Source organism: Oxyura jamaicensis, chromosome 2 (genome assembly GCF_011077185.1).
Source record: "Oxyura jamaicensis isolate SHBP4307 breed ruddy duck chromosome 2, BPBGC_Ojam_1.0, whole genome shotgun sequence".
NCBI lineage: Eukaryota > Metazoa > Chordata > Aves > Anseriformes > Anatidae > Oxyura > Oxyura jamaicensis.
Genome location: NC_048894.1, coordinates 83,576,586 through 83,595,915, shown reverse-complemented (window position 1 = coordinate 83,595,915; position 19,330 = coordinate 83,576,586). Strand labels below are relative to the sequence as shown.

Sequence of the window (19,330 nt, the reverse complement as noted above, 5' to 3'; positions counted from 1 at the left end):
GAGCTTGAAGTGCCCAGCAGTGACCTGTGACTTCCTTCTGCTGTCCCCTCTCGTTTGGCTAGTGTAAAGCTTTGTGTGCAGCATGTCACTGCTATTAACTCTTCAGTGCATCAGTCTGTCAGTAACATTTGATGATCGCAGTACACAATGTACTGTCAGACCCCATTCCACTGTTGGTCATTAGGGGTGTGTACAAGCCCTCTGTTTCTGTATGCTTATGCCCTTATGTCCCCTTTTTTTCCCCACTCCAACCCAGATTGCTACCTTCACACCTCCCACTCCCCACGATACAAGCAGTAGCACTAAACTCAAACCTTTTTCTGCTTGTTGGCAGGAGAAGGTGAGTAATAAAGGCAAAGGAGTCAAGAAAGCCTACAGCACTTTACTTTGCACAGCAGCCTAAGCTGTGTCAAGGTAGAAAAAATAGTCAGCATTCCTAATTTTAGTTGCAAGTCTCCCTGGCGAGACAATTCTGCAAGTCTTAGGCAAACTAGTCACCATAAAAACTCCTGAGCTGCTACATGTACAGAAGAGCCAAGCTCCTCAAACATGCAGAAGTAAATTACTGGCTTCCTCTGAGTTCCTTGGCCATAGTCTACTTAACATTGGTGCAGTGATGGTAATTTTTAGTGTGCTCTCATCCGGTGGCACCAGCCTTGAGGTTTTTCAGCTTTTTCAGCCTTAATTAGGGGTGAATTGGATGTTGATACTGTTCTCAAAAATACCTTTCCCCTTTGCTTGCTGTTGAAAGTTGTGCTCATACACCTGATTGGGGGTAAAGGGATGTGAATGACTTGAGAGATGATTAATATCCAATTAATAGTGAAAATAAGGGAATTGCAGGGGGTTGTTGGCTGTGTGAAGCTAGGAATCAACCTATGGAGTCAATTTCTGAGTTTAAACATATTGCACTATGACGAACAATTCTCCACAATACAGTAGGATTTATTAATAGAAAATATGTCAATATGAGGTTGTCTTTGTACATGTTAGCAACATGTACAGTGAAACACATTTTTTCTCAATCTATATTGTTATAGCTCTTTTTGTGTTATTTGACATAACCATTCATATTTTGGGCTTAAATATGTTATTTCTCAAAATGTACTTTCAGTGTTAATATACCTTTAAAATCATAGTTTATCTTTTAAATATTGAATTCTTTTTTTTTTTTTTTCAAATCAATATTGCTCATGTTAGTGCAAATTTGTTAATCTTGAGATAGGTTAACCATTCCTTCCAGACCATAAACAGCATTTAATAAAACAGTGAGATTTATATAGGTCTACACAACTGATCAAGATTCTAATGCAAAGCTTGTTAAAAAAAAAAAAAAAAAAAAAAAAAGAAAGAAAGAAAGAAAGAAAAAGAAAAATCCGACATTTTACAGTACATCAATTGCATTTTATACATTTTTTTTTTTTTGGGAACAGTTTTGTTTCTCCTCTATTTCTGTGTGTGATCTAGTACAAGAATGAAGGGAACAGCAATAGGCAATGATACTTTCCTCAGTACTAATAAGAATGCATCATAAATATCCCGTTCAGTATGGCAGCAGTGTTGGATTTCCAAGCCTGGAAAAGAAGCCAGGTAATTCCACACTTCTCAAAACTCAGTACAGCAAGAGTGAACATTATTAGTTGGAGCACTTGCCACTACAGAAGAATGGAAACAAAAGAACACAAACTATAGACAAAAGGTATTTTATGCCACTTCATCAGTCCAAAACGTCTCACTTGAGCAATGGTCAACATTTGACTCCAACTAATTTCCAAGAGGAGCTGCAAGGGGGCAATATGGGCATTTAAGTCGTTTGAAGAATGGAAATAAATCCAGTTTACAATAACTTTCTGTCTAAAGAACTTTAAACAGAACCATGGATCCCTTCGGCCTTTTTGCAATCCTGCATCTGAAGAACTGCATGAATCTGGTGGTTATTAGGCAGGCAAGAAGAACTTCAAGTTGCAAGTGACATTCTTTATTAAAAAAAAGTTTTTATACTGAAAATGTGCTTTGTTCAAAAGAGCACTGCAAATGTCACTTATTAAAATCAATGTAATAAATAAAATATAAACAACCTGTGTCCAAAACTATGAATAATATTTTCATCTACCTCACTATACATCTGGCCCACTGTGCCCCTCCCACCCACCCTTTTTTAAATGATTTAAAAATTTTTTTGCATGCGATTTTTTTCCCCCTGTTTACTACAAAGAGCAGATAAGGTTACATATCGTACACTGGGAAAAGCTGCCAAAAAAAGATTAAACTATAGTCCTAGATTACCAAAAACCAATTCTACATCACAACACCTGCCTGCATGAACTACTTGGTCTGCATCCTACAGAGCAGGCAATGATTTGCAAGAGACTTCTTCCCCCGCACACAGCCAGAAGTGTGCCAGGTGATGTTGAGACTATTACAATGACTAATCACAGAAATGTTTGCAACCTAAAACAAATTCCTTAATTGTAATTTAAGCAATTTACAACTACTCCTTTTGTGTTGGATCTTATTCCATGGAAACTGTATGCCAAACTCTTGGCTGAATCAAAGAAATGCTAGATTGTTATTATTATTATTATTATTATTTGACTTCCCAAGAGCTAAGATTAATATGCCAGCTCTTCTGGTCTCCTAGCCTAGTTTCCGTTCCTTTTGTCTGTTTGTTTGTTTGTTTCTTAATTCTGTTCCTTTCTTTTTTTTTCTTTTCTTTTTCTTTTTTTTTTTTTTAGGGTTTTATTTTAAATGCACAGAAATGGCCAGTATCTTTCATATTAGAAGAATGCGTTTTGGGTGTTGGATTTGTTGGATTTTCTTTTTGGTATGGGTTAAAATAAATGATTGTCCAAATGGTTCAGGAGTTGGACCCTTCTGTAGCCTGAAGAGTCTGGAGACTCCAGACTTTAGTCTGTAGGGTCTTTGTTTTCCATTCCCTCAGGGAGATGGCAAGATCAAACTCTCTTCCTTGAGTGCTTGCTAGTTGGTGGCTGGAGAGTAATGAAATTTCTTTCCCCAAGAAAAGATCAAGAGATGCTATTTTAAAGGAAATGGCACCTAAGGGTGAAGGACTCAGTGAAAAACATCCTACAACCCCTTCCTTGGTGAGTATGTGGCCTAACAATTTTGAATTGCTATCAATGGTTAATAAAGTGAGTAAGAGAAAGCACATACTGGAGTTTCCACTGTTTTAAAAAAAATGAAAATCAAACAAAAACTGAAGTTTGAACAAGGAAAACATTAGATGAAAATAGGTCTTACACCACACAAACGCACACGCTCAAACACATACACACACACACACAGAATACTATGCATACGTGGACACACACGAGTAAGAATGTATATTTGTATGATAGATCCTTGGAAATAGACATTCTTAGCAAATATGGATGACAGATCAATTGTAATTTATTTTCTTTTAACACTGTATCATCATAAAGAAAACTGGTATAAATGAAAAAAATCTATTTCAAATATCTACATCTAAAATTTTAGGCAGTGAAAAAGCACTTTGTTGACAAGGAGTGTGGAATGATGAATGTTAATTGTCAGAAACTGCTGAATGCCTTTTTTTTTAGTTGCCACAAACAAATTCACATATCAGAACGAACAATACTGCTAAATATTCCTTTTTTTTTTTTTTTTTCTTTTTGCTTTTTTCTTTTTTTTTTGTTAAAACGCACCGGGGAGAAGAAAACAAAAAACTGGAAATTCATACATCTTTCAAAATTTGAAATTGAAGCAATATTTAGAACCATAGATGAAGAAACACTGTGGCATTGGTGTAATATACACAATGCACTTGTTTTTTTATCTGTAATGTACATCAAATACTTTACAACAATGCATTAACAAAAGGCAAGAAACATCTTGCTGTACAGAGGAAACCCCAAATGCAACTTGAAGCCTAGATTCACAATGAATGAGGATATTAAACGAAGTGTGAGAAGCTGTTCCCCATAAAGTATGTACGCTGCTCAGTTACTTGTGCTTAACTCTTAACCCACATCCACTGTCATGTTCTCCCTACTTCCTTCAGCCACATTCAACACACAGCACCGAACTTTAGACTCTACAGGCCAACAGTAAAGTTGTCCCACACATAAAATATATATATGCGTATATATATATATATTTCTTTCTAATTACTCCCAGGTTTAGCTTTCATTTCTTCTAGCCTTCTAAAAAAAATCTCTTTTTTTTCCTTACTGGTTATCTGGGCCTTCCTATGGAACAGGCTTTAACAAACTAAATTTGCAGGAAAAAAAATGTCTTGTGGTATGCATGCACATGCACAGTTCCTGGAGCTTTTGTATCTGCCCAAGTCTCAAACCCAGGAGTCGGGAGAGGCTGGATAGTGGCTTGTTTCATAGTTAAGTTCACTATAGGGACGAGCAGCTGAATAGAAGTCGACGTAGTTGCCAGTTGACTTTAGTCCCAGGTGCATGTTGTATTCACTTGCAGGTGGGCGATGATGCACTTGGTCCTCAAAGAAGGACTCATCATAGTTTCTGGTTGAATTCTGAAACGGCTGATATGGTTCGTAATCTTTTCTGCTGGGCTCCTGTGGAACTGGCTGTGTTGAAACCTGAAAGACAGCAATACCCGCAGCTTGTTAGATGCAAGATGTTGTTGTAGGCAACAAGAGGGAAGAAGGAGTGAATCTCATTCTGTGTTTGTCATGCTGGAAATAGAAAGTCGTGCATAGCCTTAACCTCTGCCCCAAAGCAGTGCTTTGGTAGTCAATTAATTCCACAGCTCTGCCTTGTCAGTACGTTCTTTACATTTTCATTTATTATTTTATGTTACCGCTGCTAACAGATGCTACTTTATTTCAAAAGTAATTCTTATCTGGATCTGAGCAGTGTAGCTCACAGTAACTTTAGTAAATATAACCTCTATATTTAGCTTTCTGACTACTTTGCAGCTATACAATGCAAACATTGTTGGCCAAAACTCAGCCTTGAAGAATCTGAATGGAAGCGATGTGCACTCCAAAGATGTTAAACATTTTGCAGCTTCCTTTGCCACAGGTGAGACTGAGCAGCAGCATATTGTTAAGAACCAAGTAATACTCTTCAGGGCACTGACACGAGAACATTTCAAACGAAGTGCCCTGAAATATGTTCTTCTGCTGCTGTTAAGTTGAACCAATTTCTTAGCACTGCCTCAACGCTTCATGTTGACAATCTTGTGTTGTTGCAGTGTTCCAGCAAATTGCCTTGAGGTTGAAGTATTTATGATATACAGAAAAAAAAATCTCATGCAGTCCCCTAACCGAAGTCTGCCATAAAGTTTTTTTTTTCAGAGAGCCCTAGTGAGACTCTGCTTTTATACTCGGCACTTAATGAAAATCTGAAGTTTATAAGCATTTACTAAGTGTCTTTGTGACTGCAAAATGACACAGACTTTCAGTCTTCAGATGGTGTCTTTTCCAGTGAGCCACCACTGGGAACATCGATGCTCCAACGCAGAACCTGCTGACTGTGCACAAGTTCGTAAAGCTCCTTCAAGAAGAGAGGACCAGTTGCACTGCTGTGTCCCAAACTGTTGGATACTATGATTCTACAATATTCTTTGAAAGTGTCTGTATTGGACTCCATGAACAGAGTGCAAAAGGCAGTCAGTGTCCACTGCCTTTAACAGTCCCCCAGGTGATCTTACAACACTAGGCACAATATTAGAATGGCAATAGGGAACATAACAACTCTGATTTCTATTTCTAGCACTGCTGTTATCTCACTCCACATGTTCAAACACAGGTGCTTCATTTTGGACACAGGAGAAAAATTCTATACTGAGCAATGTATTCATAAGCCAAAAAGATAGAGTTGGTTGATTTTTTGAGGAGAAAATCGTGGACTGAGTTAGTACTTTTTTATTATTTTTAGTTAAAAACATTATTTGTCATAGGTCAATCATAAACCTGACATTTCATTGAGACAGCAATTGGGAAAAGGTGGAAGAGCACTTTTTTTTTGGCTCTCACTACAAAAATCAAATTAGTTCATTCATGACTGCAGTTACATCACACCAGCTCTTAAAATATCTCATACTCTTACTTTCTCTAAGTACTGTGTTAGTTAGAAGGGCTTTATCTCTTTAAAGGCAATAAAAGCAGAAACACCTCCATGCACTAAAGAGGCTCACACAAAGAAAGGATATGGTACACCACACGAAATCTGGGCTAAGAAGCAAAACCAATAAAGGGAAAATGGGGGCACAGAATATCAGAAACTCTCCTCACCTTAAGTTTGTGGACTGAAACTGAAATATCATTCACTGAAACTGAAATTTCAGGTAATCTAGTTAAAATTCTCAGGTAATTTTTTTTTTTTTTTTTTTTTTTTAATCAATTCTCCTAAATATTCCTTTACTTGTCTGATACTAGTAATAATTTAAATACTTGTCTGAAATGTTCTTTGGCCTTATATCTCTATTTGAAAAATGCTGGAACTTTTGCACATTGCTTAAGGAAGCTGTGAAAACATTAAGGAACTGTGGTTATTAAGTATAAGGTAGCATTATGCATAAGGATGAAACAAAAGCCTATCAATGCAGAAAAATGTCTCCTAGGGACTGAGGAAATGCTATACTGGAAACACATGGCCATATGAATGAAATACATGTCAATATTGTGACAACTCTTTTTCTCTTTCTGCGAGGTTGTGTTAGCTTGGCACCCATGCTGCCAATTATGCTTTTCAAATGCCCTCCTTATCCAGACATACTTTTCGCTTTCTGGTTTTCAGGGACAGGGCATTTTAGATGCTCAATGTTCCTGACTAAATGGTTTGGATGTATACAGGTGGGAAACTGTCCTTTCTGATGAAATGCTAGATTTTCTCTTATGCCCAGAAGCACACGTTTAAAAAAAAAAAAAAAAAGGCAAACAAACAGCTTTGTTACAAGTCATAGTTGTGGAGTGGCAAAATGACAAATCTGAGGGCTTTAGGTACAGATAAATACAGTGCACATGCCTCTCTAAGAGATACAAGGGAGTGCCTTCTTCAGGCCTGTTCAATACTTGAATTTCTTCCAGAATGACTAAGCCTGTGACTCATGCAGTGCCAGCAGTGATGCTGAATTTTATGATGGATACACCCAAGTAATGAGATATGAACGGACTTCACCAAGTTCACTGGCATGGGTCATCACAAGACATTTGACAAAGTAGAAGTGCCCATTATGTTAGTTTGGCTTTTAGAGTATGCATCACATATCCAGAACTTTAAAGGCATTCGGGTCTCAAGCCTGTCTTGAGTTCATTATAAGTTACTGGCCTAAATACCTTAGATATTTTTTGTGCATATACTGTCATAATCTGTTGGACATTTTTGAAACTTGGCCTGAAATTATGTATTAGCATGAAGAATATAGTTTGCCGGAAGCCAGTGGAATTGCTAGCATTTGGTCAAGCAGATGATTCATTTCTTCTAATCTAGATTTTTTAATCCTTGTTATATTTTTGTTAGTTTCCATTTGAAAATATGACATTGGTCTCTTGCCATCTAGAACAGTAACATTTTAGACTCCTTACTTACCTGGTTATGTTTGATATCTTCAGCAGGTGCACCGTAAGAATTCCTGTACAAAGTTGAGATGCCAGTGCTCTGAGCTGGAGAGAGAAAAGAGGAAAGAAAAGCAGTTTTACCAAACATACCTCTTTCGTCTCAAAATGAGTTGTTAAGGCTTCATTTAATACTTACATAGTGCCCATTTTCCATACACAAACATTTTTAAAATTGCCTGCAATCTTCCATTTTCTCTCCCCCCCACTAAACAGTCTTAATCTTTGATTTGTTGTACATGCATGTACATGGTGTACACTTATTAATGGTTTCAGGCACTATGTCATGTTCATACCAGTTCACTTCACACATATATCAACAAAATAATTTCATGTACAGCTAGCATTCAGTAATATATTCCAGATTATATATGGGATTTTGTATCACACATACAATAAACATGTAACAGTTGTAAATATTGAAATTAAGAAACATTTATCTCCTTTCAGTTCAGTTGAATGATGTTACACCAAATCCTATCCTACAGTGCTTTTGCTATATTGTGAACTCATTCATGGGAAAAGTGATTAAATACAACTTAAAAAAAATGAGTTATGCAAAAACATAATAAGCAGTTACACCAAAGAGATCTGGTCGAGATAGTCTCAAATCCATAAACCACTGCCACTTTCTTTTCAGATGTCCTACTACTAAAATACATGGACAAAATTGAGCTAAGAGTTTGAAATCAGAAGTAACTCTAAGGAAAAAGACGACATCATCATACTGTTTTGCAAAAAATATTGCCTGTTCTGCCCCCTCCCCTCCCACCCACCCCCTACCCCCCCAAAAAAAAAAGACAAGGATTTTTCCTTCAAGGCTTTAGCCTTCACTGATGAACTGATGACCTTGATTTGGGTATCAGGCTGAAGCTTAGCCTGCTGGGAGAATCAGAAACATTGCATGTATTTCTCTTATTTGAAATAATATGAATAATATGATGTGTGGCTGCTGCACACTGTTCTTACTGGATATGCGTTATTAACTTCCCAGATATTTGAACCAATGTTTTGATGATATAATCATGACTCTCATGATAAGAGCATGTGCCCAAAAGAGAATTTTAGAAGTAGCTGTGAATCAGTCACCACAGGAATTGAAACACGTTGCCCATTCAACTTCTCTCAAGTCTCTGTGCAATGCTATAAAGCCTGGAGGCACCAAAAGATGCTTTTAGCACCTTCACAACTCAAAACTTTGAAGGCAAGGACTGAGCAGAGCTGAAAGCTGCGTGTGGGACCCATGCTAGTCACGTCACTAAGAAGAGCCATGGTTACTGAAGAAGTAACCACTCCTTCCCTTTCCAACGTGCTAGCATGGACCCCAGCATGCAGAACTGCCCCCATCCTTCTTCCCCCAGCCACTATACCCTCTGTGGAGAAAGGAAGGAATGGAATGGTCATTAGTCAAAGTCGACTGCGAAATGCCAATTCTGATCTTCACATCTGCCACAGGTACCGTGCTGAAGGTACAATTTTTGATAGAGCCTGATGCACGGCCCCATGTTGTCACTTTTCCAGATTTCAGATGGTGGTCTTGAGGTTCTCCAGTATGATCTTGAAATGGGATGAAGACAGGGCTTATATGGTCGGGTGATGAGCTCTAACAGCTGGGGGGGAAAAAAACAACAACATATTTTTTTTTCCACTTGATGACCATTAGCTAATAGGGGTGAAAAAACCTCTTGTTTCTTCATGTGCTGGATGCAGTTGCTAAGTCAGTTCATAGTCCTGTGTAGGAAATGGTGCAGAGCTCCACAAGTCTCCGAGTAGTGCAGTGGGATCGTTTCTGTGAAAGTGGGAAGTAAATGAGCTCTGGTAACAGACAACGGTTGGTCTTTTTGGTGGGAGCTATTCTCAATTTTCCATGTGTGCCATCAGGTGGTAACAGATGGAAGTGATGCCTGCTTGAGTAGTTTATTGTTGGCCACAGATGTTAGTACTGAAGGGTTGATCTACAGAGGTTCTCTCTGTTCAGGCTGCATTTTGTTACCAAACTTGACCGATGTGTGCGACTTGACCGACTTGACTGTTATTATTTTTTTTTTTTTTATGAATTACAGCTGCATCTTCTGCTTCAGTGTTTGAAACACTCCCTCCTGAACACAGAGTTTGGTATTAGAGGAGCCTGCATCAGCATTACTGTTTATGGTGCTTCTTATGCCTGTGTGGCTCTCAGTAGTGCCAGTGCCAGACCTTTCTGTGATACCAACTTTTTTTATGCTGGCTTTATGAATTCTTTGCTTGCTACATGGAATGCTACAAGAAGCTGCTTTGAGCAAAATGGAAGTGATACTCAGTATCTTGGACTCTCATAAACAAGGAAGGGCTTCTTGTAATCATTTCCGTTTCATGCCGATAATCTCAAGCAGGACTTAAGTTTCATGCATGCGAGTTTTCAGGCAGGCAGGACTGAAAGCATTTGATCTGGAGAGGACAATACTATTCATAATTGTTTGCTGTCAAGAACAAAAGAAGCGCAACACCTGTGGGTTTTATGGAGAATCTGATGAAAAATAGTAGATTGGTCACATGCTAATTTATATAGCATTCCCACAGGCAATCAGAAAGACTTCAAGGAGTATCATGACCTTTTTACAGGTAAATAAAAGGGCACAAGGATCCTGTATGCCCCTAATAGCCGTGATTATTAATAAACAGAAACAGTTGAGAGTCGGTGCATATCCGTCCAACACAGTACTGTGAAATATGTTGTATTTGTCACATGCTAGATTGAAGACTTGCAGTCTCACAGATCACAGATTCTGCAATGGAAAAAATGGGTAGTCCGTGTATAAAAATAGCTGCAAGGTCTGCACTGCTGATTTCACTGCAGTCACATGAATACAAATCCACAAATTCAAAATGCAAGAAAACTGTGCCATTCTTTTCTTAATGCGATAAAAAGGAATACAATGACACATTATATGTTTGGAAGTGAATGCCAACAGTTCACAGACAAGAAATCTTGGCTTTGTCTAGCTGCGAGGCTGAGATAATTCTGTTTCTGGAGGAAATTTAAGTCAAGCAATGTAGCTGCCAGTAACGCATGCCGCCCCGCTCCAGTACCTGCTTCTGAACACGCAGGCAGCATTACTGGGAACTCCATTCCCCCTCTGCCATGCCTCAGTGAACAGTTGACTCTTGCTGTCCAAAAGCAGGGGGCAAATATAAAAGAAAGAAGGGAGAGAATGAACCAGGTATTGGGGTGATTGGTAACTGATTCTTGATGTTGTATGTACAGGTGCCATCACAGTGAAATCATCAGAGAGAGATAGTGAAATAATTTTCTTTTTTAAAACATGGCAGGAGAAGGGAAAGGGGTACAAGGAGCAGGAGATGGAGATTTTCCAGCAGCCATGCTTCCTTACAGAGATGTGAGAATTTTCACTGCAGATGAAATGATTCCAGAATTGATGACTGTGTGTGTGTTTATTTTATGTAGCATATAAACATCAGTACCATATAAACATCAGTACAAGATAGTACTGAAGAGGTACATCTTACTGAGAAAAATTGTGATGATTCTAAAGTGAGTACTATGATCAACCTGCAGCATTTTGTGGTTGCGTTGTATAAAAAACAGAGAAAAATGCTTTACTTTTTTATTTTCTTCATTCAGTTTTAAAGGCACTATTGATTTAAAAAAAAAATAAAAATCAAATAGTTTCCCAAAGCAGTCTTCTCTACAGCTGATAACAACTTTGAAAATTATGTCAGTCAATGGTTTATGTGACAAAGTTATCATTGACCGAAGCGCTCCTCATATATCTCAGTAACTTGGCACATGGTTTAACATTCAACTTTCAGTTCCTAAAAGTATTCATTCAGAACACATCTACAGACATTTTGAGATAATAAGGTACTAACCTTTTACACTCACAAACACAGACTGATAGTAAGAAAGGAAAGATCAATTGGGCAGGCAGTCATCCTCATCCAGTACTGCATAACCTGCTTTTTTTTACTGCCATCTGCAGGACCCCATTTTCTAAAATTTAGGTCAAGACAGTAAAGGCAAATGCTGCTGTGCCTCACAAATATCATCTAACAGAGATCATTGCCTGTCATTACCACCGCCACCTTCTTGTGTGGTGAAAGGGCACGACAAAAGATTACAGTGTATTGTGGATTCTTAAAGCAGTAATAAGTTCAAGTATCCCAAGCATCTCTATCTACTATAACAGACTGTGGTTGTTTGTGTTTAGACAGTGCCGGGACTTATAAGTAAGCTGAAATGAGAAAAGTACAGATGATAGATTACTGGTAAGCAAAAGAATAAACTAATCAGGAGTTTCTGCTGGTGGAAGCAGACTGTGATGCACATATTAGTTCAGTAAAGGAATTTAAGTGAAATAAACTTTGCAGTAGAGTCCCCATGATAGTATACAGGAAGCTTATCTTCTTTGTTCTAGAGGAGAGCACCAAGGCATAAATAACGTTACCACATTCATTTATAGTTCCTGTGTTTTTTTAAAGGACTATAATAGTTTTTGTCTTAAAAATATACTTGAGGTGATAAAATTTTATTATTGGTTATTATTTTCTACAGAAAAGAGAAGATGGATTGTAAATATACAAGGCATCATAAACCTATGAAGTGAAGAGGGCAATGAGAACTTTGATATTGTTCCTCTATTTTTTAGCTGTCCTTGTGAAATCAATATAAGTTATCATTTTCAGCCAAACTGTTTACTTCATAGATTCTCCATTTTTTCCCAGAGGTTTCCTGACAGCTCTCCACAATGGCAAGAAGCCAACATTTCTACTTCAAAAATCCATCAACAAACCTTCATTTCAGTCCCAGCCAAGAGGTCATAAAATTTTTGAACTATAAACTGAGAAGAGCTTTGGAGAAGAGCATGGAGACAGGTGTGGATAAATTGGGACTACATCTGTAGCTCTACACTCCCTGTAAATCCGTAAGTCAAGGAAAGCTTTGTGTAATACATCAGCTTGGCACAAAACACAGGAGCAACTCAAAATATGTATACGCCAGGTGGAACTTGAAAAAACATTTATCTAAGTCCCGTAGGCTCTATGGATGTATGAGCTGCAATGCCTTATTTGATACACAAAATGAAATACAGCCATTGGAATAAACTTGCTACATGAACTTACATTAGACCGGAGAAGTAAAGCCAAAATGCCTCACAATTGAAAACACAAATACCGTATTTTATATTGTTCTTTAATGAAAATTTATTATTTAATTAGCTACAGATATATTATACAAATTTCATGTCCAATGTTGAAAAGCAGGACTCCTTCTGTTATTTTCTTCTGTTCTTAAAATAGTGCTTAATTTGAGCTCAGACCAAACGAGCAGAGATTTGGTGATCTATCTGAAAGAGAGAGCAAGTGATTTGTTAATTCCATATCCATTCATACAAGGTCTATACAAGATTTTGAAATATTATTGAACTTATCAATTTGTTTTTGATTTTTCTTACTGAGCTCAGTAACTGAAAAATAATGGATAGTTGAGCATGATGCTGAGAGCCTTGAGTTTTCTTATTAAGAGCCAACCCAAAAGATCAATAAGAACAGATAAAATACAAACACATATTAAAGGAAAACAGGATGCAAAAATCAAAGTGGAGCAAAGGTTGCTGGGGAAGTACAAACCTCAGGCTCCTGAAATTATATAGAAAGAGAAAGGAAATGAGGGAGAACGTAAGCACTACAGTAAAGGACAAAATGAAAACGGTTGGGGAAAAAGCAATCAATAACTTTTTGAAGCAGGGAGAGATATGAAAGAGTAAGTTACTAACTGCAAGGAAGCACAGAATTTCCATGTGAAAACCCTTTCTTGAGAACATTCTAATATAATCTGGTTATCTAATTTGCAGACAGAGCTAAAATGAAGTACTAATGTTTCTGCCTTTTCAGCTGCTCTTCTTACTACTTAGATTCCCTCTACCTGGATCCTTGAAAAAGTGATGAAAAAAAGTAAGTCTTGTCCTCACAATTACACAAGTAATGACCACTGAAGTGTTTGTAGTAATGTTTTGTGTAGTAACTATGAAACACCCAAAATGTTATAGATATTTTAAATACAGTACCTTGACAGAATTTTCTGCAATTCCATGTAGTATCCTGCAGAGGTGATTCAAGACACTCGTTGTTTCTGTGGTTTCCATATGTTCTTGACTGTCATTTATCTTCTTCTGACTTTTACTTTCTTGCTAATTAATGTTCTGTTTTGCATTTTGACACAAGTTCAAAGGCTGGCCTTTAGATTTTGATTACACAACGGTGCGTAGCACAGAAGAAGCTGTATGAGTCATATCATGTCTTGAAAGCAGACACGATAGCATGGAGGGCTTGACACCTAATCAGCATAGTACTGGTGTCCCTGTAAGCTTAGGACAACCCGTTCTGGCATTCTCTGAGCAAAACCTACGCAGGGGGAGGGAGAAAAGGTAACAGGCAGAAAGTGCAGAATCACTCCTCGCTGTAATTTTTTACTTACACCGAGGTAACGTTTGGCGGAGAACACACCATGATGCTCATCGCTGTGCAAATATAACAAAACGCTCAACAAGGGTTATATAAGTCTGTGCAACGGTGATGGAGACCAACACTTATTTTGCAGAGAATTAAAGAAGAGATGCTGTACTAGACAAAAGAGTCAACATTTTGTAATTACTGAAATGCTAACAGGTTAATGAGCTCACTAGGAAAGAGAGGCCTTCACTAAAACCTGCAATAGATGCCTTAATACACACCAAGAACGTTTTTGTATTTAAATCAGCCTAACTATGAAAGCAACAGGGATGGACTTTCCAAACTGCTACTGAATTTCCTAGGAATGAGTGACATGTAATAACATCTAACTGGTCCCCGAAAGCCATTCCCACAACAGACAGACATTAGGGATCATCACAAGTGCTAAACCATTGTCATGCTTACAGCACTAGTTAATATAAGGTGGATTTATCCACTGCCCTCTGAAAAGAAAATAAAATTAAAAAGAAATGTACAAGTGTTTTTAAAACCTTTTCTGTTATACGGAATCATGGTCTTCACAAATCATTTTCGCAAAGCATTATCTCATTAATATTAAGTACTTTTTCAGTTGTATTTCTCAAGGTTGCTAAAACTTTGGAATCAGCCAAAGCAGGTTTTTTCTACATTACAATAAACTCAGACAACTCTGTAAAATCATCTGGCTATCACAGCTGATTTTTACATATGCTACGTAAGCATAATCTCACCTGTCATGGTGTCTTTCCTAGAAGTGTGTTCTCCCTTATTTCCATGGTAAGTGGCGTTTGTTCCAGTTGATTCATAGTCTGTTTTCCTTTCTTTTAGGCTGATCATTTCGCGAGGTGAGGCTGGGGCACTTGCTAGATCATAAAAATGGATTTATTATTTTCTCGCCACATATCACTGAATGTAGTGTTTAACTCTAAAGTAAACATTTTAGTAAAGTATGTATTTGCTAGCAGATTAATGTCGAGCTGTTTGAAGAAACACCTCCATGTTATGAAAGAAAAGAAAGCATGCTGTTATTTCAAATACAGTACAAATGTTTTAATAGGATTATTAACTCCAAATATAATTTTCTCCTTTTTTTACTTACACCCATCATCTAAGGTGATTATTAAGAAAAAGTACAATATTAATATATTGTTCCCCTTCAGCTTTTCAGACTCTAATGTGTCAAAACTTTCTGGTATAGGTACTTCTGCCTTTTTTTTTTTTTTTTTTTTTTTCTCAAAATGGTCAATTAATTTCTGTTGAAAGGACCTTGACCTTTCAACTGAGTAGAAAAACCCTTGCATAAGGAGAAAAGCCCTCACAAGATGGATTCCTCCATTCTCTGTTGAAAATAAACAAGCCCATGAAATAGTTATAAGGGGAATGGGAAGAAAAGAAAGATGTTTTTTCATAGAAAACATGTAGGAAGGAATCCCTAACACTTGAAGGTAAGTCAAATAATTTCTCTGTCACTATCTATGTAGGAACAGTTGACATTAAAACAATATTTCTTTCATCATGTGCTGGGAAACTCTGCAAGTGTTTAGAAGCTGAGACAGCTGAAAGAAGGAGGTTGGAGGGGAGTGTTATGGAAAAAATTGGCTCATATGATTGTTCCACAATTGACTCTGAGTCAATAAGAAAGAGACTGACTCTCAGTAAGAAAGAGGCTAACTGAAACTCCTGCTACAGCTAAAAGCAGAGAAGTGCCTAGGAGGAGAACCAGGTTTGTATGTGATTTTCACGCACTGGAGAATGTGAAGGTGGCACTGATCACAAAGACTCACAGCTTGTGATGCTTAGTTAGGAAAAGGAGAAAAAAAGCAGGGACAAAAATAATGGATTGCAAGTGAACTGACTTCAGTGATTTAGGTGTTGGTAGATACCATGCACTTTCCCTGTTGTGGAGGGAAGGGGAGGGAGTACATGGTGAGCATCCCAGAGCCTAGTAAAGGCATAGTGGTAGAAAAATAGATAAACTGCTGGTGCATATTTCCACACCTTCCCCAGCTGCCACCCAGACATTCAATATGTTAAAATAATCTCCAAAGCAATAGCAATGTCATTTCCAAAAAAAAAAAAAAAAAAAAAAAAAAAAGTCTTTCAGCATCTGTAAACCATATTATGATTTAGTTAAGGAGCCCTGCTTGCACAGGGATGCTGAATTCTGTCCAAATTGGTTCTGCTGGCCCTGGCCTCTGAATTTACAGAGCCAATGTGGTACAGATGGCTTTTATTATGAAGGTATTAAAACTGGGGATTGCTGGGGATTGCTTTTAAGTTGCTTGTCAATAGTGATGCAATTCTAAAGACGATAAAGGCAGAAAATATGAAGAAACGTGACATTAAATTACCAAATCAACTAATGGGACTTGACTCCAACAGGGGACAAAACAGAATGCATACCTTGAAAATGTAACTAACACTTGGGTGCATTTTGTTTCACATACTCTGGTAACACTTTAAAGTATTCCAGTGTTTTGAATACAATTGACCGATAAGGACAAAACCATTTCTCTCTGTTCCCTGTAGAAATCACAGAATCACAGCATCTTCTAGATTGGAAGAGACCTCCAAGATCACCGAGTCCAACCTCTTATCTAACACTAACGAGTCCTCCACTAAACCATATCCCTAAGCTCTACATCTAAACGTCTTTTAAAGACCTCCAGGGATGGTGACTCAACCACTTCCCTGGGCAGCCTATTCCAGTGACTAACAACCCTTTCAGTAAAGAAGTTCTTCCTAATATCCAACCTAAACCTCCCCTGGCGCAACTTTAGCCCATTCCCCCTCGTCCTGTCACCAGGCACCAACCGCCACCTTGCTACAGCCTCCCTTCAGGTACCTGTAGAGTGCAATAAGGTCACCCCTGAGCTTCCTTTTCTCCAGGCTGACAGAAAGATGAAACTGAAATTATACCTTTTCTCTCATCTCAGAACGATTGCCTTTTGGCAAGTGTTAAAATCCAAAATTGCCTTCCTTCAGAGCTTTTATTGGAAGCAGAGCGAAATCCAGTAGTTGACATACTGAAAAGTAATATCAAGACTTTCTCCTCTTATTCTTAAAGTACACAAAATAGACAGAGCTTTCTACACTACTTAAAGTGCTGTATCTCCAAGTCCTTGGGATGGATGGGACATTATGAGTTCATTTACTTCAACCCTTTACCTCAAGGTAGGATGCACTATACCAAAATAATTATTGACAGACTTTTGTCTACAACTACAGATCTCTGATGCCAGAGACCACATAACTGCTCCAAGCAGTTTATTACAGTGCTTTGTTTTCCTACCATTAGGAAATGTTCAATGTCTAGCTAACCTGACTCCACGCTGCTCATTATTTTCATTTGTCTGCTACAAAAGTAGAGAAAGTTCACACCATGCCTCTTTGCAGCTTCCTGTTACACGTTTGAAGACTTGGCGTGTACCTCTTCTCGCTGATCTCAACTTGTCTCTGTTCTTTGAGTTAAACAATTACAGTCCATTCAGTGTGTCCTCATATCCTGATTTCTCCATCTCCTGATTTATGTTTGCAACTGACAAAAACCCCTAAATCATTTCTAATGCGCTTTCATCTAGCTAGATATTCCCCTTAGAACTTATTTGTAAAGGATCGGATCTTTGTTCCCCTTTGGACAGTATCTCTGATGTCTCAGGACAACTCTGAATTCTAACGATGCTCTGCAGGGTAGCTGAGTCTCTCTGCAGGGTAGCTGAGTCTCTCCCATAAACCTCTCTGCAGGTTTATGTCACCTGCAAAGTCAACTGGCATCCTTTGTGTATTACCAGGGTCATTACTAAAAACACCAAAGAGTCCTCGACTCAAGACAAACCTCCAGAGAAAGCACGCTTCCATTTAGTAAAACATCACACCTATTATTTGAGAATGGTTTTCAGTCTGTTTTTTATTACAGTGTTTTCTGGACTGTTTGCTAGCTTGCCTATAAAAATCACATGTGAAGTAGTTTCACCGATTACTGTAGATTTCATTTACTGGCTATTCCTTTCCACAAAGCCTTGTAACTATGCTGTGGAAGAAATTTAGATGGAATTATAAGAACAAATCCTATTCAATCAATGCTTGGATTTGATAAGGGTACTACCAGACAGAGAGTAACTTGTACTACAACGTAGAAGTAGATACTCCTAAGCAGCATCTTATGTTCCTATTATCTTTGAGGTGTTCAAATTGTGAATATTTGCTCCAGCAGTTTTCTAGAGCATGAAGTTGAGCTGACTGGAATTACATGGGCTCCTCTTCCTTCACCACTATGTTTGTCCTCTACCAGTCTTCTGATGACTCCTCATAGCAGTAAGACTCATAAGAATTTTTTTTGAAGTATGTTCTATAAGCAACAGAAGAGAGGAGATAGTCCTGGACAGAGATAGAACTAAGGTCTCAAGGCCAGACATTTCAAGTGCCTTGCACTTGTGGTCAAAATGAGATTTTGAACAAAAAAGGCAAATGAAAAAAAAAAGGAATTCCTTGCAGACAGACTTGTGTAATGACAGTCAATAGCAGCTCTCACTGCGCTGTACTTCTGGCCACTTCAAATTTCCTCAGTGGTTGCTCTGCAGGACGAATACACGGCTAATAGATACTTAGAACTATTTTCTTAAAAAATGCATCTACTTCATGATGCTGGTGGCAATAATCGGTTTGGCCTATTTTAATTCTAAATTCCTGGTATACCTATGGAATGGCAGCATTTGATTGAGCGAGTAGTAAAATGTGCATTGAAATTTTGACTGTTTTACTCTGTTTATCTTAAAAGAATTTCGCTGAGAATGATTTTATCTAACCAAGATATGTGTTACCTTAGAATAAGCTGATGAAAAAATGCTCAGATTTCCAAACAGAAAAATAAATTAACACCAAGGTGTAAATTGCCATACTTACATTAGTTCCTTGCAGGGATTGTACAGAATTAATGATAGCTGGTCTAAATATGTCATCAATATTACATGAAGACCTGTACTCAATCTTTTATTAAGCTTACATATGCATGTGCATGTATACATATATACACATTCACACATTCACATATGATCAGAATAAAAGCTGACAAAAATAACGTGAATCTTTCGATGTCTGCTAAGTGTACAGAGTGGTCATAAACAACTTAACAGTTGTCATGAATAGCAAAGAGAGTAACAAGAGTTTCCTCATGATAACAATAGATTTAATCATCCTGTCAAGTCAGCTAATCTCAATCAGGAAAACACTGCATAGTAATTCATAAGAAAAAGTTAAGTAATCTTTCTG

The 19,330-nt window shown here is 37.8% G+C and overlaps 1 protein-coding gene across 8 annotated transcripts in view; it reads right to left on the bottom strand.

Moving 5' to 3' along the window:
• Positions 1–1,036: 1,036 nt before the first annotated feature.
• Positions 1,037–19,330, bottom strand: part of CTNND2 (catenin delta 2) — a 647,710-nt gene continuing 629,416 nt past the window's right edge. For 6 of the 8 annotated variants that reach the window (XM_035318750.1, XM_035318749.1, XM_035318752.1 and 3 more), the window contains 3 exons: positions 14,794–14,925; positions 7,548–7,621; positions 1,037–4,591 (listed from right to left, as the gene is read on the bottom strand). In XM_035318750.1, coding sequence (XP_035174641.1) covers positions 4,331–4,591; positions 7,548–7,621; positions 14,794–14,925 — 467 coding nt within the window. In that variant the 3' untranslated portion in view covers positions 1,037–4,330. Of the gene's footprint in view, positions 4,592–7,547; positions 7,622–12,774; positions 12,919–13,049; positions 13,976–14,793; positions 14,926–19,330 lie in introns of those variants that run through there. The other 2 variants (XR_004748506.1, XM_035318755.1) reach the window with 2 other exon arrangements.